This window comes from Mastomys coucha, unplaced genomic scaffold (genome assembly GCF_008632895.1).
Source record: "Mastomys coucha isolate ucsf_1 unplaced genomic scaffold, UCSF_Mcou_1 pScaffold12, whole genome shotgun sequence".
NCBI lineage: Eukaryota > Metazoa > Chordata > Mammalia > Rodentia > Muridae > Mastomys > Mastomys coucha.
This window is the reverse complement of record NW_022196894.1, coordinates 41895150-41921530: the sequence shown is the minus strand read 5'-3', so window position 1 is coordinate 41921530 and position 26381 is coordinate 41895150. Positions and strand designations below refer to the sequence as shown.

The 26381-nt window shown below is 38.8% G+C and overlaps 2 protein-coding genes across 4 annotated transcripts in view; one reads left to right on the top strand and one right to left on the bottom strand.

Annotated features, from left to right (window-relative positions):
- Positions 1-329: 329 nt before the first annotated feature.
- On the bottom strand, positions 330-22143 carry Naa50 (N(alpha)-acetyltransferase 50, NatE catalytic subunit). Of its 3 annotated transcripts, none has more exons than XM_031363956.1 (5): positions 21795-22143; positions 6134-6267; positions 5458-5577; positions 4886-4952; positions 330-3371 (listed from the first exon to the last, which is right to left on the bottom strand). In XM_031363956.1, the coding sequence occupies exons 1-5, from the start codon at positions 21800-21802 to the stop codon at positions 3194-3196; spliced, it is 507 nt and encodes a 168-aa protein (XP_031219816.1). In that variant the 5' UTR covers positions 21803-22143; the 3' UTR covers positions 330-3193. The 3 variants fall into 3 exon arrangements, with proteins under 3 accessions (XP_031219816.1, XP_031219815.1, XP_031219814.1); XM_031363955.1 differs by having other exon boundaries at positions 6134-6270; positions 21795-22141; XM_031363954.1 differs by lacking the exon at positions 21795-22143 and adding an exon at positions 21534-21776 and having other exon boundaries at positions 6134-6270.
- Positions 22144-22658: 515 nt separating this feature from the next.
- The window catches only part of Atp6v1a (ATPase H+ transporting V1 subunit A), a 52120-nt gene continuing 48397 nt past the window's right edge, over positions 22659-26381 (top strand). Inside the window, exon 1 of the mRNA XM_031363953.1 lies at positions 22659-22964. The gene's annotated coding sequence lies outside the window, so the exon portion shown is untranslated. The remainder of the gene's footprint in view (positions 22965-26381) is intronic.

Below are 26381 nucleotides of genomic sequence, written 5' to 3'. Positions count from 1 at the left end.
GGAAGAAACAGATCAGAATATGTACATTTACAGTTCATACTCACTAGAACAAAGCCTAAAGTTCTATTTATAATTATATTCAAACTATGGCAGTAAGTCATCCCTGGGGATCTTATATTTTTCTTTCACTGAGAATAAAATCCAGATATATTGGCCAGTGTCTTTTTCTAATTCCAAGAGGTCTGAATTGGCATACCTTGATATTCATATATTTTAAATTAGGTCTTAAAGAAATATGAAACAGTATGACTCACAGAACACAACAATGACATAGTTGCAGACTGTAAAACTCAGCACAATAATGATTTCATGACATTTACAGACAGATCACTACCAGAACATCACATAAGTTTATTTTAGATGTAACAGCAACAATAAAATTGACAAGTTTAATTCTTAACTGCACCAAGTAAACGTAGCCACTTAAGTATCTTTAAAGTTATTCCCTCCAAAAACTGAGGGAGTTTTTTCTTTTCCACCACCACATACCATGCTTTCCAATAGTTCTCTTTTTGGAGGACTTTCGGTTAATGAGTGACCTGCTTTGGAGACACTTAGCAACTTCTTTCCCCAGATGAAAATTAACCTTGACAAATTACATATTGCATAGATTTCTCTACGGATTCTTTACTTTAGAACCTAAATTCAAAGAGCATACAGAATAATTTTAACCTATTTACCCCACAGTAAAAATGATCTGTCCTGAAAAAACGATGAAGATAGCCCAGTATCTTTCAGTTAATAGAATTAGTTTTACCTCAAAGATTATCTTTATCATGTTAAAAACAAAGAAATCAAAACCAAACAAATCAAAACCCAAACCCACAAACTCAACATGGGGCTTTACTTTAGTATTTCCTGACTAACAGGCATATGGACTAGTCCCAGTTTCTATCTCCTTCCACATCTTCCCCTTATGTAAGTGAATGGAATTATTTAATGTAACTTTGATACAGGACAATTGACCCTTTACATACATTTAAATTTTAGGTTAAATCACTGACTAGTGTGGAAAAAGAAGTTATAATAGGGAGCCTACACATTCAAATCAATCTTTATTATTTGTTCCTCCTCTTTAAATAACATGTACTTAATTGTTGTGAGGCAGCTATTCGGTTTTCAATAACCACATTTAGGGATACATTCATAGGACTACTCAGATAGTCCAAGTGAAATGGTTATAGAAATAGAGGCAGTGTCATCTCAGAAAACTCTTATATATCAAAATCTATTTTGCTATCAGGAAGTTTACAAAATTGCTGACTTTTTCAAACTAATTTTGCTATCATTTATGCCCTCTTCTTTTGGCAAGAGCATGCTGAAGCTTATCCATGAAAGTAAAGGTGCTTAACACTAAACTTCTGAGCTTAGATTTGGACTGTTTAGGAAACTGATACCCAAGAAACAAGCATAATATTTCTACAATTTCATTACCCCATCCATCCATCCATCCATCCATCCATCCATCCATCCATCCATCCATCCATCCATCCATCGCACCCCTTATCTATATTCTTGGCACTCAAGACTACTGAAGTCCATTTTACATACTTTTACATTCTCAAAAAAAAAAAAATGTAAGAGTTATAAGGTGTGCATAAATATCTTGTAAGATAATTTTATCATTTAACCTATTTGGAAATGAGACTTTGATATCACAATTTTACTAATATGATGTATTAAACTTCCTTTTAAAGTCAAATGAAAGAAAATACACAATTTGTACTGTTTTAAAGTCTAATGAGAACATTTCTTGAGCCACTGATGACTACTAACAATCTAAGAAATTTCATATATTTGAGACAGGACAATGTTAGCAAAACGCATCTCATACATCTCCACATTACAGTTCTCAATCCATCAGAGCCATTCCTAGTGTGCCTGAAGATGATCTGGTCTTAACCAAACCTGTCAACTGAAGGTCACAGTGATATTTGTATTAACACTTTATACTCCTATTGTTCCAAGAATAGAAGGAATTTTTCTACTGATTCCTTTTATTCCAAATCTTTAAACTCAACACTGTAGGCACAGAGTGTAAGCAAATCTGGGATGTTCTCCAACAGATAAGCAATAGCATAACAATGTTATTTTCAAAAATACTGTCTAGAAATTCTTTCATATATTATCAAGCGCTCAATGGCCACACTTTTAACAATCTGTATTAGTTGACATTAAATACACTTAATGTGTTACAAATCCATCTAAGCTTTTTATGTAATGCAATTCTGTACGTCCAAGAGAAAACACTTGCTTCAGGTTTATTTAGGGGTATCGACTTATAAGGGCATAACTCCATTTATAAGGTTACACTATTATTGGGCTTACCGAAAAACAAGAGAAAAAAATCAATTATAACAATCTTCTTTAGGTCAGTTAAAGGCCATTTCTCTAGCTGGGATATTAAAACAGTTAATTTCACCAGCCCACACTCTACCAGCTAATGCCTCTAGTAACAAGATTAACAGCAGGAAAGAAGGAAAAAACAAAACAAAAAAACAACAAACCCTGCTAACAAGAAATCCATTCCTCAGCACACACAAACAAAGCAGTTAACTGAAATAATTTGACCAAAGTTTAATACTACCTATACAAACTGCCCCGCCAATCAGCAAATAGAAAAGATTGCTTTAAAAACCTAAATAAGCTTGGTATTTTCTCACAAGGATAACAATGGTCCAACTCCTGAGAGTGCTCAAAGGACGAAAGGTAGAGTGAAGGCAATGCTGGGGATTAGGACCCCACAGATAGTCTTTATAACTCAAAGTACCACAAATACACTAAGCTTGTCTATGAATTAGAGAACAAGATATTGCTGCTGCTGCTTTTTGTCTTTTGAAATAAACAGTATAGTAGGCTCTGCCCCTCAATGTGAAAGCAGGATGTTGTTGTTGTTGCTTTTTAAATTTCAGCTAAAAATTTGAAATCATCTGACACCCAATTTTGGGGACATCTTAACTGTAAAACTATACAGATCTACCTTCTCCTCCTTCAATCCAACCACCTCACAAAAATAAGAGAACTAAAACAATCCAAACATGATCATTTTTAAGAGTCCATGAAAGTATTAAAAACTTTAAGAGGAAAGAAAAGAGGAATAACAAAGGAGGAAAGCGGAGGAAGGGGGAGGAACCAATGGGTCTTTCTTTTATTTGGCGACAAGCAAGTGCAAGAAAGTTCGTTTGTGATTTGTTCAGTTGTCTGTCTTCTGTGTCTCTGCATTCTGACCAGATGGGACTTTGAGGTTTTTCTGAAGCACATGTGCGTCTGCAGGCTCTATCCTCTTATAGTAGTTCTTCTTTGTCTCGATAATCTCAAAGCCAAACTTCCTGTAGAAGTCAATCGCTGACTCATTGCTGATCTGGACATGCCTGAGATACAGGGTATATACACAGACGCATATGTAAGACAACTTCTATCAATTTTCAAGTCTTAACCACAGATAGTTAAAACTTGCACATTTCTTTAAAACAATGATCAATATTTAACAAAGGTTAGTCAATTCCTATCAGTAAATCTTATAATTTTACACTTTTTAACATAATTCCTCCATTTGCAAGGCAGGTGGCTGAGATCAGAAGGACTAGTGTTTATTCTTACAGTTAACAAAGATTAAACTATCACGAGGTTCAGAATGGACTGAAGTTCTGCTCCCGGCACTACTGTAAGGTGGCTCACAACTGCCTGTAACTTCAGCTCCTTGGATACTTAATACTCATGTGTACATGCTTCTCACAAATACACACACTAAAAACACAACAACACAGTCTCAATTACCCAAATATATCTTCTTGAGCTTCCTTCAGTACTCTTTGTAATACCAATGTGAAAACAATCAACTGTTGTGATCATTGTCTTGGCTTTATGATTGTTAATTTGTTTTTTTTTTTGGGGGGGGTTGGGGAGACAGAAGTGGTCTATCTCTGTTTCTGTCCTGAAACTCACTATATGTAGACCAGGATGGCCTCAAACTCATGAGAAATTTACCTGCCTCTGCCTCCTGAGTGCAGAGTCCTAGGATGAAAACCATGAGCAGGCACGCTTTGCATGAGTTGTCTTTGCTCTTAATACTGTGTGACCTTCTTCTTCAAATCAAGTGTAACCTCAACTAAGTTTCTTCTGACTTTATTAAGCTCTATTATAAATAAGCATGTTGCTGATAACATTGAATAAAATATATCGACTATTAATGGCATTAATGGTCTCAAAATTCTGACTGTGATCTTGGTTTTACCTTATATATAATTATAACCAAACTATGACAAAAATAGTTCACCTATATTATCTATTTCCCACACACAATTGACCAACCCTGAATTTAAAAATAGTCATCCTCAATGGAACATATATACCATTCTTCACCATTTCCTAAACAATACAGCATAATAAAAACTTCTATAGCATTTTATTTGTTGTGGACATGCTAAGTAAATTCGGGCAGTTTAAAGACTGGGAGGATAGGCATAGGTTATCTGTAAGTAGCATGCCCTTTTTTTTTAATATGGACTTATAACATTTTAAATGAGTGTACTCTATTCTTTTCTAAAAGTTCTTTTATGGCTATAGGCATTTTTGTTTGCATACATGCTTGTGTACCACCTATATACCAAAGGAAGGTGCCAGATCCCCTGGAACTGGAGATACAAGTGATTTTAAGACACCATGTGGACACTGGTAATGGAACCAGGGCCCTCTGTAAGACTGGCCAATGCTCTTACCAGATGAACTCTCTCCAGCCTCCCTTTTATAGCCCTACTGTTATCAAGAGAAAAGCATATCTTCAAGGGGTTTTCAAGTAAATAATACAATGAGTAGATCCCAGTTTCTGTCAGATAGGGATTTATACTGATAATTTATCGACACTTGATGAACATTAGGTACTTACAGATAGATGTTGTCAAAAGTGCCATCTTTCTCACAGATGTTTAGGACATGATTTAACATTTTAGTTCCTATTAATAAAACAAATAATAAATAAGTAACCTTATAAATCAACCTTGAAATCTGACATCTACTTGCTATCTTTACTAAGTCCTGACACAGAATTAGAGTACAACTACATATTATTTCCCCAAATTTGTCCTCACCATGCAACTTATATGTCTAAAACTACTAGAAAAAGGCCTCTTTTAGTATAAACAGGTCCAGATTGATAAACAATATGTGACAAATTTATGGGCTTCCATTTTTTCACAGTTCAGTACCCCTTCCCAGTTTGCTTTCACCTCTTTTTTTCCTTTCTCTCCCCTTCCCCCTCCCTTCCTTCCTTCTTTCCTTCCTTCCTTCCTTCCGCTTTTCAAGACAGGGTTTCTGTGTGTAGCTTTGTCTGGCTTTGAACTCAGAGATCTGTTGTCTGCCTCTGCCTCCTTAATGCTGAGATTAAAAGGCTATGCAAATGCTTGCCTGCCTTCCCACTTTTCTTAAAACAAAATAGAACAAAACATCACATATTTTTACCTATTCCTAGTCTTCGGTAAGGTGCAAGGCATCCTAGTGTCATGATGTAAAGTCTCTTTTGATTCTGTGAATGATCCACCCTGCAGCACACTGCACCTACAGCTATATCATTGAAATATGCTGCCACAGAAAATAGAAAGATATAAGTTTCAACATTTTAATCAGCTCCTTTTAAAAACAATTAAAGTTATTAATAAGCATCAGATTTTAACTAGCTATTCATATGAGTATCAATGGCTTCAACACTACACTGTCTGAAGGCGGCTAAACTTTCTCTGTAATAGTTATTAAATTAGTGATAAACATACAGGCTCATAGTAAATAACCAAAACAACTTAGGAGCCAGAGAGATGGCTTAGCAGTTAAAGATGCTTGCCACCAAGCCTGGCAACCTAAGTTCAATTGTTGGAAGTTACCATGTGGAAGGTTAGAATCAACTCCCTTAAGCTGATGTACATATGTGGTCACACTGTTTTTTTTTTTTTAAGTATTTGCTTTTAAAAAGTATTTGCTATTTAGTATTTGTTTTTAAAAGTCAAATATTCAATACTGATTTCTCAAAATCTGTAACATTCAAACTTCCTATGCTTATAAAATAAGAAGCCTGTATTAGTTGCTCTAATATTAACAGATATAATTTAGAAGTACAAATGTTTTAAAAAGAGAAAACACATACCAAGTTTTGCTAGCTCGCCAACCTCTAGCACATCCTTGTAGAATTTATCATTATAGCTGACTGGAAAGATGACCTGGTTCAATCTCTTCAACTGTTTAATATTGTGTGGTGTCACATCTCCCAGCTCGATCCGGCTACTGGAACAAACCAAAATGTACTCAATAAAGTATAATTAACTTCATTTGTTAAGATAAGATTAGTAGGGTATCAGTCATTTTGCAATTACTGACAAATTTAACCCTTTTGTTATAGCTTAATATTCCTAAAACACTATCACTTATAAGCAAATTTTTCCAAACATCCAACCAAAATTCTATCATACCTTCTATGTAACTACATATATTTAGGGACACAATACACGAAGGCCAGAAACATTATCCTTTAATAAATCCAAATTGTCTTTATAGTTTACAATTTAAAATTGCAGAAACATTGACTACTGGTCAAACAGACCAACAATACCTAATATTAACAATGGGATAGCAAATGATATGCTTATACTTTGCAGATGAGAAACTGGTACGTTACTTCTTGAGAGCAATCTAGCAAATAAGTATTGAGAAACCCACCCAAACAATTTTCACTTATTTGTTGAGAAGAACAATCCAGTAACATCACATTTATTGAAGTGATATTAATAATTCATATTATAGGACACCCTAACTCTTTCAGAATGAGAATTTCTGAAAATAGAGTGATAATCTGGGAATTTTGAAAAACATCAGTTTGAAAATTACCTATGAATAATGCCAACAGTAGCATTTTTAAAGAAATCATTATATTCAATGCAAATCATTTTGTGGGTATAAAGAATTAAAAGAGAGCTTAAGATGCATTGGTAATAAAAGCATTTTGCCTTGAAAAGTTGTCCATTGGGGGTTGGAGAGATGGCTCAGCAGTTAAGAGCACTGACTGCTCTTCCAGAGGTCCTGAGTTCAAATCCCAGCAACCACATGGTGGCTCACAACCACCTGTAGTGGGATCTGATGCCCTCTTCTGGTGTGTCTGAAGACAGCTACAGTGTACTCATATACATAAAGTAAATAAAACTTAAAAAAAAAAAAAGTTGCCCATAATATTAACTTTTAATAGCTCAATTTAAGTCTTACTCAATTTAAGTATGTACTACATACTGAAATGAACCTGCTAAAGCAAACCCTGTTAGAACTACACAAAACAGTTATTTCCTATTTCCACCGGCACCATTAGTAGACATTTGAAGACATCTTTTCTTGTGCTGGAGATCAAGCTCAGGACCTCCTGAATGCTATGTAAGTGCTTTTTCAGGAACTACAACCACAGCCTTAATTGCCTTTTTTTAAAGACTAGATTTTACTTATGTTTATGAGTATTTGGCCTGCATGTATGTATGCATAGTATATTTGTGCCTAGCACCCATGGAGGCCAGAAAAGGGTGTCAAATTACTGGAACTGGAATTACAGATGGCTGTTAGCTGCCATGTGGGTGCTGGGAACCAAAAGTTAGATGTCCTTAACTGCTAAGCCATCTTTTCAGGGCCTTCTTAGAAATTGTTTACAGTAGATAGCAAAAACAACAAAAAAGTAAATACTAAGACAAAATAAAAACTAAGAAAACCAAGAGGCCAGCAAAATAAATGTAGTTCCTACTCACTTTCATGGTAGTTGGAGACCACAGATTATAGTAAATAGCAGGGAAATGCAATGAATGCATGCATGGATGTATTATATTTGTAGCATGAAACATTTACTGATAGGAGACTGTCTAAATAAAGCACACTTGATCTGTATTAGTAAAAAAAATGAAGAAACTGACATATCCAGACATGAATAAATATGATACAGTATCTTAAGTTAGAATCCTTTAAGCCATTTTACTCTGTAATATCAAATTTGGACATTTTGCTCACTAATATAAAGAAACTTGGTGTTCTATTTTGAAAAGCTTAGATTTACTTTAGCCATTTTGTTTCATTTTCTATTATGTCAGTTGTGTTTATTGTGTATTCTCCATATACTATAAAAAGTCTAAGCACATGAATTTACCGAGCAGCTACACTAGTAGGTCTACATTTTCCCCCACTGTTGGCCACTTAAGTGAATGATCAGCTCACAACTGTTTAACAGCTTATGTGATTTCCCTGTGTAGGAAGCAGTCATGTGTTCTCTAAATAGGTCACAGTGCTCTAAGTTTCCTCTTCTTTAAGGTTGAAATTTACTTGAAACTTTAGCTGTTGTTTTTTAGTGCTAGAGGCACTCAGGGCCTCACCATACCAGGTAAATATGCTGTATCATTAGCTGTTAAAACCCATTATTAAAATCTACCTTCCATTTCCAGACTGTATTCTTCACATTAAAACTAAACCAAAACAATACAGGTGCCGTATCCTGTAAAACACAGAAACTCACACGTATCTTACACCTTGCCGGTATCTGCGGCTCTTTTATTCTATTGCCATAATTGGGTGCAGTAACTACATCAGCTTATATTGACTATACTGATTAAATCACTTAATAATAAGAGACATAAGTAGCCAGGGTGTCACATACTAAAATGCATGGAAGATATGTGAAAGAGGTTAAGGTTTGTTTTTTTTTTTTAAAGTAACTTCTAAAGCAGGAGAAATGGCTCAGTGGTTAAGAGCACTTATTGCCCTTGGAAAGGATCCCAGCTTGGTTCCCAGTGCCCACGTCACATGGCTCACAATGGCTTGTGCTCCTGTAATTCTATTCCATGTAGCTCCAGGGAATAGAATGCCCTCTTCTGGCCTCTACAGACATCCCTGCAATGGGTAGTCTACATTCACACAGAATTCAATCTTAAAAGCAGTGAGAAGACTATGCAACAGATGAGTTCTTGGTAAATGCCATTCAAGAGTTGTTACATTGCACAACATACCTTTCACTGTTTAAAACAACAACAAAAACAAACCCCACACCAAACCTTCCCTTCCCTCTATCTTTAAAGTGCAGCTGGGTGAGTCTACTATATATGGCTGTTATCCTGGCTACTTGGGAAGCTGAAGCAGGGGGGTCACTTGAGCCCAGGATGCAATACACTGAGCAACACAGGAGTCTTATCTCTTGACCATAACATGTTTCTTGCAAACAGCATGTACTTGAATCTTATTTTAATATCGTAAATGGGAGGTTGTTTCAGTCAGTTTTAATGCAATCATTAGCATAAGTCAAATTCAAGTCCACCAACTTATAAGTTTGGTTTTCCAGTTATTTGGGAGGTCAATTTTTTCTTAGATTTTTATCTTTTTATTAAAGTTAACCTCATGTTTTTGGGGGAATAACTTTCTCTAACTTTTTGTAGTTCAACTCTACCATCCTCAGGCAAAACAACCATCTCTTCTGCTTTTAATTTTGCTTTCAATGTCACATAGATTTTTTTTAAAAGATGTATTTATTTATTTTTATGTATATTGAGTACACCTTAGTTGTCTTCAGACACACCAGAAGAGGGCATCAGATCCCATTACAGATAGTTGTGAGCCACCATGTGGTTGCTGAGAATTGAACTCAGGACCTCTGGAAGAGCAGCCAGTGCTCTTAACCCGCTGAGCCATCTCTCCAGCCCCTCAATATCACATAAATTAACTAACAAAACACATAGGACTTGTCTCACTTCTTTTATTTCTTGGTGACACTCTCACTATCTAACCTTGGCTTTCCTGGAACTCTCTATACTGCCATGGCTGACCCTTAACTCGAGATAAATCCACCTCCACCTCAGAGTGCAAAAGCACACATACCAGACCAGGCTAGTTGTTTTGCTTTTTATTCACCCAAATGCTGTTGAGACTTACCATGCTCTTCTTTCAGCACACAATTCATCCTAACCTTGCTTAGTACTGAGTAGTACCTCAAAAGAACATTTCCTACTTGGGCTGTTTCAGTACCAGGGATTGAAGCCAGGCCTGAATGTAAGCACAGAGATACACTTCTATCTTTTAAAGGGCAATCTGGGTTGTTTACTGGGCTTTGAAGATTTTGAAAAAAGGAGCTATAAACATTTGATGCAGGTTTTTGTGACTATGCTTTCTTTTTACTCAATACCTAGGAATGACAATACTTTGTCAAAATCCCAGTTCTGTATTCTCACCAATATTTGGCAGTTTTAAAACTTAGGCAGTTCTAAGTATGCTATTTATGTGTAGTGATTTCTTATTGTGATGAAAGACGGTGTGATCTATCTCAATTTCCTTCTGTATGTAACCTTCCCAATATGTACACCCAAAATTCAGCTTTTAAAAATATAGAATTTGGGCTAGAGAGATAGATGGCTTAGCAATTTAGAACACCTCTTGCTCTTTTAGAGGATCTGAGTTTGATTCCCAGAAATCAATTAGTGGCTCACAACCAGTCATAACATGAGTTCCAGAAAAAAATCAGATGCCCTCTTCTGACCTCCACAGACCCTACGCACACATGTCCTACACAGACAAATGCTGGCAAAACACATACATAAAACTTTTAAAATAAGAGAATCAATGATATTTTTGGCTATGTGCAAAGACAAATAACTATCACATCAATTCACCTTTGGAATAATCCCATCACATCCAAAGGTATTTATAGTCTTTTTTCCTATCCCCAGCTGTAAAAACATCTATTTTCTCTTCCTAAGGCATTTACCTTTTCTGAACAAAAGACCATGAATTCAAATGCTTAAAGCAAAAATATGCCCACTTATAATTCAAGTGGATAGAAATCTGAGAATACTTTCTACATAGCCTCTTGGCTCTAGGAAAGAATCCTTCCTTATCTATTTTAGCTTGTGACAGTACAGGCATTTCTTTGCTTGGGACAATCTAAACTTTATAATCTTTCCCTCCTAATCCCAGGTTTCCTGCTGCACCTGTTCTCTCAAACACCAGTCATATGACTTAGGATCAACTCTAATCCAAATGACCTCTTCTTAATTTCAACTTCCAAGACCCTATTTCTAAATAAGGAGACATGCTGAAATTCTATGTAAGCATGACTCTTTGGTGGGTACTATGTAAATTACCTTTCCAACCACAACCTCGATTTTAGTTCAGTGAGAAGCATTTTTGAGTATTTGAACCTAAGAGCTATAATTGTGTTACTTTTAAGACATGAAGTCTGAAGTCACTGTTAAATTGGTAATACAAAATTAACACTAGGTTGACTCCCAATGTACACCATTTACACTCCCATCTATACTGCAATATGGGACTTAATGGTTTCTATACCTCTGAGAACAATTTTTACTGACTTAGAATTTATCTAACTCTTCAGAGTATGATGGTTCATTTGCACTGTTTTTACTGTTTGAAACACCAAGTAAAAAGAAGCAATACCTTCATGATCAGGTATGCCCCGCTCTAAGAGACTATATTGTGTGAAATAGTGCTTTTCCAGGCTGTCTTGCCCTAAGGAGGTCCATTAAAAGAAAAGGATAATTGTGGCTCCTAGGGGAAACCACAAACTATACTACTACCTGTCAGTCACTACCTATCCAGTACAAACTGATGAGTTGTTCCTGGGAGTAGAGAGTCTTCCTATAAATTATTGAGGTATATTGAGATTATAGGGAAATGTGGATTGCATGACATAGGATGATTAGACATACCCCCACCGCCCTCCCAAAAGGGAGTGTGGGTGCATAGTTTCCTCCTCTTAGCACCATAAAGTGATGGACACCCAACACTATGATGTCACAGCCCCATTTTAACCTATCACCTTATATACCCCACCTTGTGTTTGTGTGTGTGTAAAGGACCAACAAGCAGAGGACTTCACAGTGTTTCTGGAGCTTTCGCTCTGTCCACCTTTTCACATTTCCTGTGTTCAGACCATATTCAGTTTTTCATCTTGAAGCCAAACTCCCAGAAGCAATTCCCTGGTTTGTTTTGCTATTATCAATACAGATGCTTAGCTTGCTTCTGAAACCTGAACCTTTGTTGTAGCCTCTCTAACTTGTACTCATTGTACAAACCATATATCTACACATATGTAGATATGTAAACATATTTGCTATGTGGTAAGCCTACACTAACAATTTAGATGGGAATTACAGAACTTACATTTGTCAGACATGGTGGCACACACCTTTAATTCTAGTACTTGGGAGGCAAAGAAGAATTCTGGGGTCTAGTTCATAGTCTATGGAGTAATTCCAGGACAGCGTAAGCTATAGAGAAAAGCCATCTCAAAATCAACAAAAAGCCTTTTGCATTCACTTTCACCAGACTACCTGGCAAACTACTATTGAAATAATTTAATCTTGTAATTTTAATGTTAATAAATTCTGACATTGTAGAAAGACAGAAATGTGTTCACATATACATATCTCACTTTTGTAAGCAAAAACCTTGAAATTTTAACATTTCAACCTCCAACTATATCAAACCCTCCAATTACTAAGTCTGCTTTTGATGTAAATCTGTACAACAAATACATATTATATGTATGTATACCTAGTATGGATATTTGTGAGAGAAATTAAATCTAAGGTGATTCCACTGAGCCTTCATCCTAATGTTTGCTTTCATTAGTGTCACTTTTAAGGAAATAATGACCTTGAAAAAAATCTTTATGCATTTAAGTATTACCAAATGTGACTTAAGGCAATGCTGGTGTTAAATAAGTCAAAACAAGCAAACAGTGGTAGAGAGAATGTACTTCAAGACTTGTTACATAAAATGATAAGCTCTTGTAACAGACTACTTTTGAGAATTGTTACTTCCAACACACTACAGATATACTACAACAAGAGAACAGCGTGGTGTCTCACTCCTTTAATCTCAGCGCTGGGCGGTAGAGCCAGAGAATCTCTCTGAGTTCAAAGCCAGCCTGATCTATAGAGTGAGTTCCAGGACAGACAAGGTCACAAAGGGACACTCAAACAAAACAAAAAATAATTACAAGAGGCATATGAATTTCAGAAGTAAAAGAGCAAGAACCCTATATTGTTGACCTAAAACTTAAGTCAGACAAGTGATCAGAGCATTTGACCTTTTAAAATTAAGTGGTTGCCAACTTAATTAATATGAGAAGATTCTTGTGATATACTCATCTACCTCTCATCTATTTTATGCCTACCGGCACTCAAGTTTACAATCCTAACCATAGAAAGCCAAAGACAGCAATTATGAGAACAAAAGTTTTCTTAGCTCAAGTAACTTCATGTGACATTATTTTCTGCTTTTCAAATCTATAGTAATCAAACCCCATGTCATCTTCATATAAGAATTACTGGACTAGGGATTGCAATAAAACAGAAAATACAAAAATGCATACAGATATTTGTAGTCTTTAGGAAAGTATGGCTCCAGGGATCATTAGCCTGTGTCAACTCTCCCCAGTTTTGCAGTACAAATTCATTGCCCAGCCCAGCCCTTGTAAGCCTTGTTGTAAAATTATGTATCCATTAGATAATAAGCACTCTTTTTTTTTTTTTTTTTGAGACAAGAGTTTCTCTGTGTAGCCTTGGCTGTCCTGGAATTCACTCTGTAGACCAGGCTGGCCTTGAACTCAGAAATCCGCCTGCCTCTGCCTCCCAAGTGCTGGGATTAAAGGCGTGCATCACCACCGCCCAGCAATAATAAGCATTCTCACACTCACTGTCAGCTATTGCAATAGGACATCACAGGGTGAGCAAACTTATTAATAAAAGTTTATGTAGCTCACAGTTTTAGAGAGAAATGTAAGACTGAGGGACCACATCTGGCTGGTGGTCTTGTTATATTAACAGTCACTGTATAATTTAAGAATAGGGATTGAAGAATAGGGAGGAAAAGGTCTCTACTCTACAAAGGTTTCAATTTATTCAGAAGCACAGAGCCCCATAACCTAACCACTTATCATTCATGTTTCTTTTTTTTTTCTTTTTCTCTTTTTTCTTTTTTTTTTTTACTTTTATTTTTTCCATTCACATTTCTTAAAACTGTTTAGATGGGAATTCAGTTTTCAGAGTGAGTTTTAGAGAGATCAAACTGTAGAAAACACCCAAATGTATCAAGTTATTAAGATGATGCATCTATGCTTAAAAATTTAAAACAAATTTAGTGGCAATATTCTGAGAGACCACAAGATGGAGATATGACTCCACAAAAATGACCCCCCAAGGTCTGACTGACTTATAACTGCAAAAATAAATGCAGAGAACCCCCCTATACCTGCTTACTCATTCAGTGGTTACAAAATTGTAACTAGTTAATCAGATTTTGTTCAGTATTTTTTGAAGGTGCCATAGAAACCTCTGAGCCCATCCTACTTCTCTTCATAGAGATTAAATCAAAACTCCAACAAAGAATGTGCTTGTAGGAAACATTTATAAGTAAAGGTAGAATTGGGCATTTCCAGGAATTTTCTTTATAGTGAGAGATCCAGTCTATCATATTCCCTCAGAGGAATCATCTGCATTCCTTAAGGTTAAAGAGAAGGATGTATGCTCCATAAGAGTGCATCTACATCAAACTAAAAGCATCATTTAGCAGGTCAAAGTATGACTAAGGTCAGTAAAAAATTTCAAGATATTAAAGTAGATTCTTCCCCTGATTAGTAGGACTTAATCTAAACCCTGGCTTTCAGTAAATGACATGAAAGGTCAAAAACACGGTTTAAATATACTAACTGCTCAGAAGGCTTTTCTTTTTCTATTACTGAAATTTCTATTGCTATGTTTGTCTGTCCTCCCCTCTTCCAATTCCTTTAAAGACAGTGTCTCCTGTAGCCCAGGCTGGCCTGAAACTTTTTTTTTTTTTTTTTTTTTTGCAGCAGAGTATGACTACCAATCCTCTTCCCAAGTGGACCAACAAGCCCTGCTTAGGAATTAACTTTTATACTTATCTTTTCTACCAAACTCCAAAATGTAAGACAGTATTGTCAGTAAATCCAAGAATCAGTTGCTAGGTTTGGGCTTCTCATCTAGATTTTAAAGTAAAGCCTCTTAATCTTGTAACTTCTGGCATTTTGGACTGGATACTCCTTGGGGCTGCACATCTTAGGTTGTTTAATTGGATCCCTAGCTTTTACCCACTGGGGGCTCTTTTTTCTACTTTCCTGAATAGCCTCATTTATCCAATTATAGCTCCATTCAGCCAATATAGAAAATTAGTTTTATGGTATTCTTTATGTGTCATGATTGAATATATTCAAGAGTTGTCCCCAAGTAGTAGGGTTGCTGAAAGGTAACTGGATCACAGGGATTCTAACTTTATTAATGGATTCAAACTGAATGGGTGACTGGAAGGAACTAGGCTTAACTAGAGGAAGTAGGCACTTGGAACCAAGTCTATGAAGGGTTTATCTTGTCCCTGACCCTTTCTATCTGGTTCCTGATAATATGATTATAGAGATGAGTAACCTCTTCTGCCAGATAGAAATCTATACTTTGTCCTATTTTAATACCTACTAAATCCATTTCTTTAATGTTATGATTCTCACACTTTCCCTTTTGCAGGATAGTTCAAACCATTGTTTCAGCTTGAATTCTGAAAGTACAATGGAAGGATATAATATGAGCCAACAAGATAATGCCATCACAATAAAAAAAAAACAGGATTAAAGAAAAAAACCAGTTTGATTTTTGTTCTGTTTAAAAATCCTTCAGCAGGATTAGAGTATAGTAGGCACATCAGCAATTCTAGCACTTAAACGTAGAGGTACTGAAGAAGATCAAGTTCAACCTAGGCTACAGAAATCTCAAAACAAGCAACAAAAATCCCAGTTGTACATAGTCTTACAAATCAAACTAAACACCTTAGCATTGCATAAATATATAATAAAGCCATTCCTACTGATGGACACTGAGCTAGACTCACCTCCCAACTTGCTCCATAAAACTGATCTCAATGTTTTAACTCCATTTTCTTTTTTTCTTTCAGTTTTTCGAGACAGGGTTTCTCTGTGTAGCCCTGGCTGTCCTTGAATTCAGAAATCTGCCGGCCTTTGCCTTCCAAGCTGGGATCAAAGGCATGTGCCACAACTACCCGGCTCTTAAACATTTTTTACACAACTTTGGTCTTTAAGGCCTTGGCATAGTAATGTCCAAAAGAAATATAATAAAATCACATATGTAACTCTCATCTCCCTAGTAATGGGATTACAGGTATATACCACCACATCAGATTTATACTAAACCTTTAAAACTCCCTTCTCTTACTCACAGAATACATCAATTGCTGGGAAAACTTACATACATTAACTTTTAATAAAATTTACTGACATATACCCAATTTGTCTCAAAAATCCTTTAAAATGTCAAAAAACTGACATTTAAATTTTAATTTAAATGATGGCTCAGCAGTTAAGAGCACTCTTCCAGAGGACTTGGGTTAGATTCTTGGCAGCCACATGGTGGCTCACAGTTGTTTATAACTTCTGCCTCAGAGGATCAACATACTCTTCTGGCCTCTAAAAACCAGGCACACATAATATACAGAAATAAATGCAGACAAAACATCCATACACAGAAAAACCTTTTTTAAAAAATTAAACTAAACTTTAAAGTTTACTTAGTTGTACAAGAGTATTTCAACTGCTCAAGGCCATCTATCTGTGGCTGGCATTCCACTAATGACCAGAGAAGATTAACACTCTGCTAGTAAGTTAGACACTGAAATTTGTTTGAGTTTTGTTTGTTTGAGACAGGGCTTCAATGTGTAGCCCCAGCAGTCCTGGAAATCAGAGATTTGGTTGCCTCTGCCTCCCAGGTGCTGGGGAGAATGGCCTGCAACTGTCTGGCGCTAAACAGTTTTAATTAGGAGAGGTCCCAGGGGTGGGGGCAAAGAAAGGCCAGGTGATAGTACTACTGTGTTACAATTCTGCAGCTTTAAACTACAATCCATTTTTAAAATGAAAACTGTTCTATAGGCTACTAGTAGTATTATACTGGTTACTGCAGGCTAGGTTTTTGTTTTTTTGTTTTGGTTTTTCCAGACAGGGTTTCTCTGTGTAGCCCTGGCTGTCCTGGAACTCACTCTGTAGACCAGGCTGGCCTCGAACTCAGAAATCCGCCTGCCTCTGCCTCCCAGGTGCTGGGATTAAAGGCGTGCGCCACCACTGCCTAGTGCAGGCTAGGTTTAAAACAAAGATAAAGAGAAACTATTTGGGGCTGGTGAGATGGCTCAGCGAGTAAGAGAACCCACCGACTGCTCCCCGGAAGGTCATGAGTTCAAATCCCAGAAACCACACAGTGATCTCACAACCACCGTAATGAGATCTGACGCCCTCTTTTGGTGTGTCTAAAGACAGCTACAGTGTACTTATTTATAATAAATAAATCCTTGGGCCAGAGAGATCAGAGATCCTAAAAGTCAATCCCCAACAACCAGATGAAGGCTCACAACTATCTGTACAGCTACAGTGTGTACTCATAGACATAAAATAAATAAATAAGCAGGGTAGTGGTGGCACATGCCTTTAATCCCAGCACTTGGGAGGAAGAGGCAGGAGGACTTCTGAGTTCGAGGCCAGCCTGGTCTACAGTGTGAGTTCCAGGACAGCCAGGGATACACAGAGAAACCCTATCTTGAAAAAAACAAAACAAAACAAAATAAATAAATAAATAAATATTTTAAAAAAAGAAAAATTATTTGAGTAATTGAAGAGAGATGCTTCCTCAAAACCCATGAAGTTGAAAGCTATAGTTAATACCTGGAGGACAAAAATTAAGATTTCTACAGGATGAAGCAGCAAAGTAAAATTCAAGACAGGTAATAATTAGTTTGTTCTGGCAAAGACACTGACTTTGGAAAACAATGCTTCATAAAATAAAAATTTAACTGACAAAAGTTAGGATGTAATAATCCAAAATTTGGCTATAAGAACTATGGTAACAGTCGGTAAATAAAGTATGGTAAATTTTGGTTAACAAGAATTATGCAAATTATTATGATAAAACAGGAAAAAAACATGTAAGCACTTAGCCTCCTGGATGATTTTTACACATAGGAAAATTTATTTATTTTTCTCAAACAGTGCCCCATGTATCCCAAGCTGGCATTAAATTTACTATGTAACCTTGAACTTGATACCTTGATCTCTGTCTATCCAGTGCTGGGAAAACAGTGTGCACCATCATATCCAGTTATTCAGTGTTGGGGTTTCATGCTTGCTAGGCAAGCATATTACCAACTGAATTTAATCTCGAAACTCACAGAAACCCCTATACATTGACTGATTGGCTACAGCATTATTAAAAAGTTGTCCACCCATTTTGGGAAAGAAGAAATCACTATAGTAACACCCCACCACTCATTTATGTGGATACCTCTTCAAGTAGAAGATAAACTTTTTTAAAAAAAAGTCATGATTGTACTTCAGATATTTCAAAACTCTCAACATAGCAAAGGAGGCATCACAAAGTATTTGTTAATATTCGGTATCAACAGACCACAAATTTCTGGTTTACACAAAAAGCAAAATATGGCCTGATGCTAGTCAGGTTCTACAAAGAGTTTGATTGGTATATAAGACACTTTTTGTATCCAGGCTCAGTAGCAAACAGCTATTTGGGCAAAGGAAATGGATGGATCTGAAGAGTGGGGCCCCCATCCTGATTGAGAAGAGAGAGACACAAATACAAATGTTGTTTTCTATTTTCTATGTAATCAACACCTAGATAAAGACACAGAAGACTTCCTGGGCCTGTTCCCCAGGATACATAATGGTATAACTACTATTCTGTATTTATCAACAAAGCTTCATTTATAACTATAGAATCTTATGTTCGCCATTTGGCCAAGTTTCCACTGGTAACCATTTTGCTCTGTATTTATATTATCCCTACCTACCTTTTCATCTTTACTTTAGACCACTTATCATTCATATATTATTTAAAGGGATTTTTATTAGAACTAATTTGCACCTCTTTATTATAACTGAAGGATAAGTGGATTTGGTTTTATTTTCTATAACACTGACAACTAATTACACTGCCAGTCATTGCTGTCTACGGCATACTGAATATCATTTTCCCTAGAGAGGAATAACAGATAAAAAGTAATCAGCTTACCAACCACAAATTCAAGCCATAATGTCCTTGGTTCATAAAAACAAGACACCTCAGTTGAAAGAGCAAATAGTCTAAAAATGTACTTCTCATTTCCCTAGATATGTACATAAAAATATAGTAATTAATTGCAAATTTATATACTATGAAGATAAGGACAGAAGAGCAGTCGGTGCTCTTAACCACTGAGCCACCTCTCCAGCCCAAGTAAAAGTATTTTTAAAAGTAAGCTTAAAAGAAAAAAGAAAACAAAAAAAGTAAACTTAAAATGTTTCAATGCCCAAAATTTAAATCATAAATTAAATTGGTGTGGGAGGGTGTTTTAATTTTCAAAACTTGAGATTCATCTATTTATGTCTGGTAAGCTCAATATACAATAAAAACTTAGCAAATAAATTTCAAACAAAATCCATGGAATAGTCTTTCCAATGAAGAGTCAGGAGACTGAACACACAGAACACAGTTGTACAAGTTCTGTATCTCAAGGACATCAACATCGTAATAAAACAAAACAAGCCGGGAGGTGGTAGCACACGTTTTTAAACCCAGTGCTTGGGAGGCAGAGGCAGGTGGATTTCTGAGTTCTGAGGCCAGCCTGGTCTACAGAGTGAGTACCTGGACAGCAGGGACAACACAGGGAAACCCTGTCTTGAAAAACCAAAAAAAAACCAAACCAAACCAAAACAAAACAAAAGGAAGGAAAAAGAAAATTTAAAGTCCCATGCTTATTGAGAGTTAGTTAGGGAAAAATCAAAGAAATATACCTGTGAAATCATCTTGAATTTGTTTAGTTCATCCAGAATCCAATTCTAAGCCCTCAATCCTAAGAAATAAAAAATTTATTCAAGGAGGCTTAATTCTGAGCATAATTACTGGCCTAAAATATGGATTTAACAATTTCAAGTTTTCTCCAAGTTTGTCCAGTAACGCAGTTCTAAGCATCTGCCTCAATCATGTTACACTTAAATAGAAAGAAGCAGCTAGTGCTGCAGGTGGCTCAAGCCTGTAATAACAGCAACTCAAAAGCTGTGGGAGGCAAGAAGAGTGTTGCCAAGTTCAATGTCAGCCTGAGCAACCTACAGTGAGACTATCTCAAAATAAAGTGCTGGGGACAGAGCTCAGTGGCAGAGTACTTGCAGAGCACCGAGTACTTTCCTTCAATTCCAAGAACTCCAGTTAGTTAATTAGGTAGAATTGCTTCAAGAGTATACTAGATAAAAGTTCCAAAAGATTGCCAACACCACCACTGAGTGGCTCCATTTCTATTGTCAAGTATGAGAAAGACTACACCCTAAACCTAAAGAAACTGAACTACATGCAAGACTTTTTAACCTAAACTTCCTGAATAATTTCTTAGTCTTGTTATCTTCATTTCTTTTACTATAATAGAACATGACAAGTATGTTCTGAGTGTGTAGCGATGAGTAGAAAAAGATGAGACAGTATCAAAATCGCACTCTACTAGAAAAATAAAACTTCCTAAAGATAACTGGATCATATTTTTTAAAAATTACGAAGCATCCTGGATCGTGGCTCAGGTGGAGCAAACACCCCAAAATAAAATAAATCAACACTGAAATTTAAAGCATTTAAAGCAAACCAGAGTTTAGGAAAAAAAAGTTTTATATGTAGACTTAAAAATCAAAACTTTCTCAGAATCATTTCAGAGATATGAGACCTTCATTTTACACAGAACGAGCTCCCCCCCCCAAAAAAAGATGCTGAACAAATAACTGAAACAGTAGTTATAATTTTCAGCTGACTTAGAAAAAAAAAACAAAAACCTTGTTTCACAAAGCTTAATGTTTAAGCTTGCTTTCTTTCTTTTTTTTCCCCCTCTCTAAAGATTGTAAAGGCAACTTCCAAAACTCGCGGTGCTAAATACTGTAACAGTATTAAATCAATGGAAAGGAAATACTTTTTACCAGACGGGAACAGTTAAACCAAAATAACTTCTAATGTTACCGAAGATTTGAAAGATTAAACCTCAACTTTGCTAACGAAGAGTATTTACAAAAAAAAAAAAAAAAAAAAAAAAAAAAAAGCAGGTCCTCTTTGCACTTGGGGGGCAACACACACCACTGAAGCAATAGCTCCACCTACTGATCCATGCGACTTCCTTAAACATTTTGGCACCCCAAAGTCTCCACCGCTCGAGTTCATTTCCCCCCTCCCTCCCTCCCTCCCTCCTCCACTCGCTCTGACCCAACCCAAGTCCGTTGAGTCACTAGCTCCTAACACTCATCCCCCGTGCTCTTTATTCCAATTCCTTTTCCCTCCAGAAGGTTCTGCACGGCCCCATAAGTCGGGAAGAAAACCGCAACGTGTCAAAAAGCCTGCGGCCCCAGCGCGAATCCCGGATTCGGAGGAGCCCCCGAAGGGGCTCAGTCGTGCGCTCCCGGGAAGAGGCCCCGGGGCGCCTCACAATACCTTCTCCCCGTGGTCTCTTTCGGTGCACACACGGGAAACTCGTGGACTCGCGCCCTGGCCTCCGGCCGGCCCTTCAGCCCGCCAACAGCCGGCCTAGCCTCCGCCCCCCTCCGGGAGCCGAGGGACCGAGGAAGCCTGGCCATGTCCCTCCGCTCCGCAGTCTCCGCGCGAGTCTCTTCCCCGCAGCGCTCTCCCGGTCCACCGACCCACGCCCCTCTCCCCGGGCCCGCCGGGGCCCCCCCGCCAGCCGCCCTTCCTCACCCTTTCATCTTCCCCGTCTGCTGAGGCCGTCGTTACAGCCGCCGCCAACGCCGTCGTCCTCGTCGCCCCGGAGCTCTACGCGCCCTGAGCTCAGGCCACTCAACCCCACACGCCGGCCTCTTGGCTGAGAGGCCGCGAGAGCCAAGGCAGGCCCCGGGGCTCCGGAAGACGCGGGGAAACCTGCCGCCGCCGCCGCCGCCGCGCTGCTGCCGCCGCTCCGCCACACGTGCGCTCCGGACACTCGGCTCCCGCCCGCGGCTGCCGCCAGCCAGACCCGCTGCCGCGCTCTGACCTTTCACCCCGCCCCCTCAGCGCGCCGGCGCGGCCGCCGCGTCGCGCGCAGCCGCAGTGCTCGGCGCCGCCAGGACTCTCCCCCACCCCCCGCCCCCTTTCTCCAGGGCTGGGCCTACGGTCGGCTAGCTCCTCCCACCCTTTGCGACACTCCCGCGGAGCTGGCTTGGTAGGCTCCGGCGGCAAAATCCGGATCTTTCCACTCTTCCCTCTCTTTCAAACCAGAAAGATCAGCCTTCCCCGCCCCTCACCTCACTTTCTTTCTAGATCTCCCGTGACCTTCAAACCCTCTTGCCGCCTAGTAGGCGTTTTTTATAAAACGGATTCTAATCAATGTGAGAAAGCCCGTGGAAACTTGCAGTAAATGTGTTTTAAATTCAAAAGGTAACGATGGGTCCGGATAACTTGGCTATCCTCCAGCAGGCAAACCTCACAGGTTTTTTTTTTTTTTTTGAAACACGTGATAGACTTACGTCTTCCAGCCAGGATTTTACTGGAGGGCCTTAGAGGCGGGACCCGTCGCCATTTCCGGCCCCTAGAGCGTGTGACCTAGCGTCACTTCCTTAGCAATGCCCTTTAACCCTTGCCGCCCTCGTTTTCCGTACTGTAGTCTAATAGAACCCAGTCCTGGTGAAAAAGAAAATAACGCTCTTCCTAAATCGTGGAAGCATTTACATCCAAGCAGTCCGCAAAGATTCCAGCCTGCGAGACGCAGCGTGCCTGGGGAGGGGGAGCTGGGTGGGGCTTGAGGTCACATGACTGGCTAGGGCTGACCCGCCTCCTGCAGCTCAAGACTTCCCCTCTCCCAGTGACAGAGCCTCTGGGTTCGGTCTAGGTACACATTCTGCATTTCGTGCCGGGGCAGGTGAAGTGCGACAGGTAACTCGTGGACTGGTGGGGACGATTTGACGGGGTGAGAGCAGATAGGCACTGGGGTGTGTGAGCCTCGGCCTGCGGTGCATGGGGCTCCCTTCCCGAGGTCTTCCTGCAAGGGCGAGGAGCTCATTTCTCTAGATCTGCTGGACCCCTGGCCCTTCACCATCACCGTAGTCCATTGACGAGGGATTAGGATGCTCACTTTTCCCTGGGTTGAGAGCGAGTGCGGCCATTATGGCTCCCTATTTGGAGCCTTTGGGGCTGATTCAGGTGGTAGGTGGTAGGATTGTTTGAACCATTTCTTGAGGGTCTGCAACAACCGACGGGTCCTATTCCCCAAAGCTCCATCCTTGGCAAAGGCCTTGGCCCGGGTGATCAGGTTGATAGGAAAACCCCTGGAAGCAGAGGCGTCTCCGGTGAGACAGGCTTGGGAGGGAATGTCACTGGGATGGCCCTCACTGCAGTCACACTGAAGGGCTTCCCCACCAATGTGCTTTCTCAGTGATTCTAAGGATTTTGTCGGACATCCTGGCAGGAGAGGTTCAGTGAGTGTTGGGGTGAGACTGGAAGGGTAAGAACTGGCTTTGTACCTTTTTCTTCGGAGAGAAGGTGGTTGTACTAGCCTCAGAACAGGGTGTTGGTAATGCGACAGTCTCAGTTGAATGGGAAGGCGTTGAAAGATGGTGTGGCCTTGTTGGGCTGGAGATCCAGACTAGCTTATGGGAACGTGACGAGGTTTTCCCGAAGGGGAAGTAATTCTTCGGAAACTGATGAAGTTGAAAACATAATTAATCCAAATCCACTTGCCTATAATTTAAAGGCAAGAAGATCGAGTCTAGACATTACTGACTTCATGTTTTCTGCCTGTGGGTCATTCCATTTTGACATTTCTTTTAAATCCTACATAATTGCCCTTCCCAGTCAGTTTAAATTTGTGAAGCAATGCTTGTGTTCTTAATTTGCTTTTGCATTTGTTAAAGAAATCCAAGTGACCCTTCTTAGGTTTGAGTGCATAATATTTTGTGAAAATACAGAAATGATTTTGCCTAGGGTTGCCCAACCCTTTGTACTCCATTTTCTGTGCACCGGAGTAGCCAATGTTTAAACCTCAAACAATGCACTTGATGGAAGGAATGTTCCTCAGTTTGGGGCTAAACTCTTTTATTTGTGCTGCAAACTTAGAAAGTTCCTTGTTTTGAATCTGAAGGCCTTACGAAATCACAGATTTGACTTTTATAACTCAAATGATACATTTTCTTGTGTGAAATAAGATTTTTTTTTAGTTAAATCTGAGTTCTACACAATGTAATTGAGGGATCTACTTTTAGAAATCTGCTCAGGGCTTGCGGATATGATTCTTGCCTCCATGCCTGCTTGAGGCGCTGGGTCCCATGCTAGAAAAAAAGAAAAAAAAATAGGACAAAGATGGAAATGATTACCTTACAGTGATTGAAGCTCCCCCCCCCCCCCCCCCCCCCCCCCCCCCCCCCCCGACACACACACACATTTTCTTATTTTGTTAAAGAGAGCTAAAAGCTAAAACCTTAACCTGATACCAGTTTAACAAGATGGACAGACTGGCCTGTTTGATACTTCTGACTAAAATACTGCCTTAATGATTTTGCATTGCCCACATTACCATTTTGTGCTTGTGATCCAGACTAGACCATAGGAATTGATATGTTTATATACCAAGCATAACTATAGATTCTTAAATAGTGCATTCCTTTTCATTGCTAATCATTATTCTGTGGTATGGATGGCACCACAGTTGGTTGAACCATTCACTTGTTGACATTCTTGTTTGTGTCTGTTCCTGCACATAGAGACCAGTGGTGCCTTCCTCTGTCGCTCTCCCCACCCCAACCCCTCTTTTTTGAGGTAGTTTCTCTCACTGAACCTAGACTCACTGATTCAGGGAGCCTAGCTGGTCATTAAGTCCCAGGGATCCCTCTGTCTTTTGCCCTGAGCACCGAGGTTAAAGAGACAGTACCACACTTGACTTTTACATGGCACCTGGGTCGCTGAACTCAAATTTTCTTACTTGCAAAACATGCTCTTTCATGACTGAGTCATCTCCTCAGCCTGAAATATAAGTTTATCCATCCTTTTTTCTCCAGAGTGAGGTTCCCTGATCTCTCGAGAAGAGAGAAAAAAAAAAATTGGCACTGCTTTCATGCTCATGTGACATTTCATCAAATAAACAGAATTCCTAAGTGTTTTAAAAGTCCAAGCCAGTTCGGTGCAGGTGCACCAAATTGGGCTAGAGGAAAGCAGTTTGAAAGCACTGAGTACTTGTGCTGGAGAAGTTCATAAGAAAGTGGCTGGATGAGTCTGCAGTTTTACTTAACAGTTAATGCTCCAGTTTTAGGGAACTCAGTAACTTAGACTTCTAATGAAGTCTGGAAGATTAGCAGCAGGAATTAGTAACCAAACAGCGAAAGAGATTAAATATTGAAGAAGAATTTGACAGTATATACACACAGATGGTTTGAGCACTGAAAGGTGCTTCTGATACTCTATTAGTTAATGAGATTTGTGTGTGGTTCTAGGTATGGTGGCTCACTCCTTTAATCTCCACACTGGGTCTAGCAGAGCTCTTGAAGTTGAAGGCCAGCCTAGTCTAAAAAGTGAGTTCTAGGTCAGCCAGGGCTACACAGTGAGACCTTGTTTCAAAGGGGAGAGGTCATATGGGGGTGGTGAAGGAGAGACAAAAGAGAGAACTTAAGGGTTGGGTTCCCAACACCCTTTATTTCTTACTCTGAGGTCTCCCTTAGTTGCATGTCTTTACAGGGTATCATTACCGGTGAGCATGTGTCCTTCCCCTTTGGGCCAAGGTAGCCAGTCAGTGACTTAGGCTACTACCCAATATTTTGTATTTATTTATTTTTACATATAGGCTCTTTTTTGGTAGCTCGGGTATTCCTCAGTAAACCTCCCTGCAGATAAAGAACCATCTGCCTCTGTTGTATCTTCTGCACAAGAATGCTGAAGTGGATGAAGAGGCCCTGTTCAAGCAAACAAAATGTTGAGGTCCCTGATGGGTTGTTTATTGAATAAGCGCTGAACGGTTAACAAGGAAATTAAACCACTTCAATTTTGTAAGAACAAATTATAGTCCCTTAAAGGCTGTGTACTAAGTATTAACTTTTCAGTCCAAGTTTCCAGATACTAAATAGAATAGACCTAAACCTTGTATGGACTTTATTCATACAATGACTAACTTGTTCCCACAGTGTGTTGTGTTTACTGATAATGATAAGACCTATGGCTCAGCCCTAAAGTTAGAGGATCTTCATTCCGCTTCTCCATCTTGGTCATGTGCCTTTTTAAGTGCAGCTGATGCTAGAAGCTTCAGGGCTCCATACTGAGAAACTTTGCTCCCAAGAGTATTGTGAATTGAATGAGACAACCTTAAAT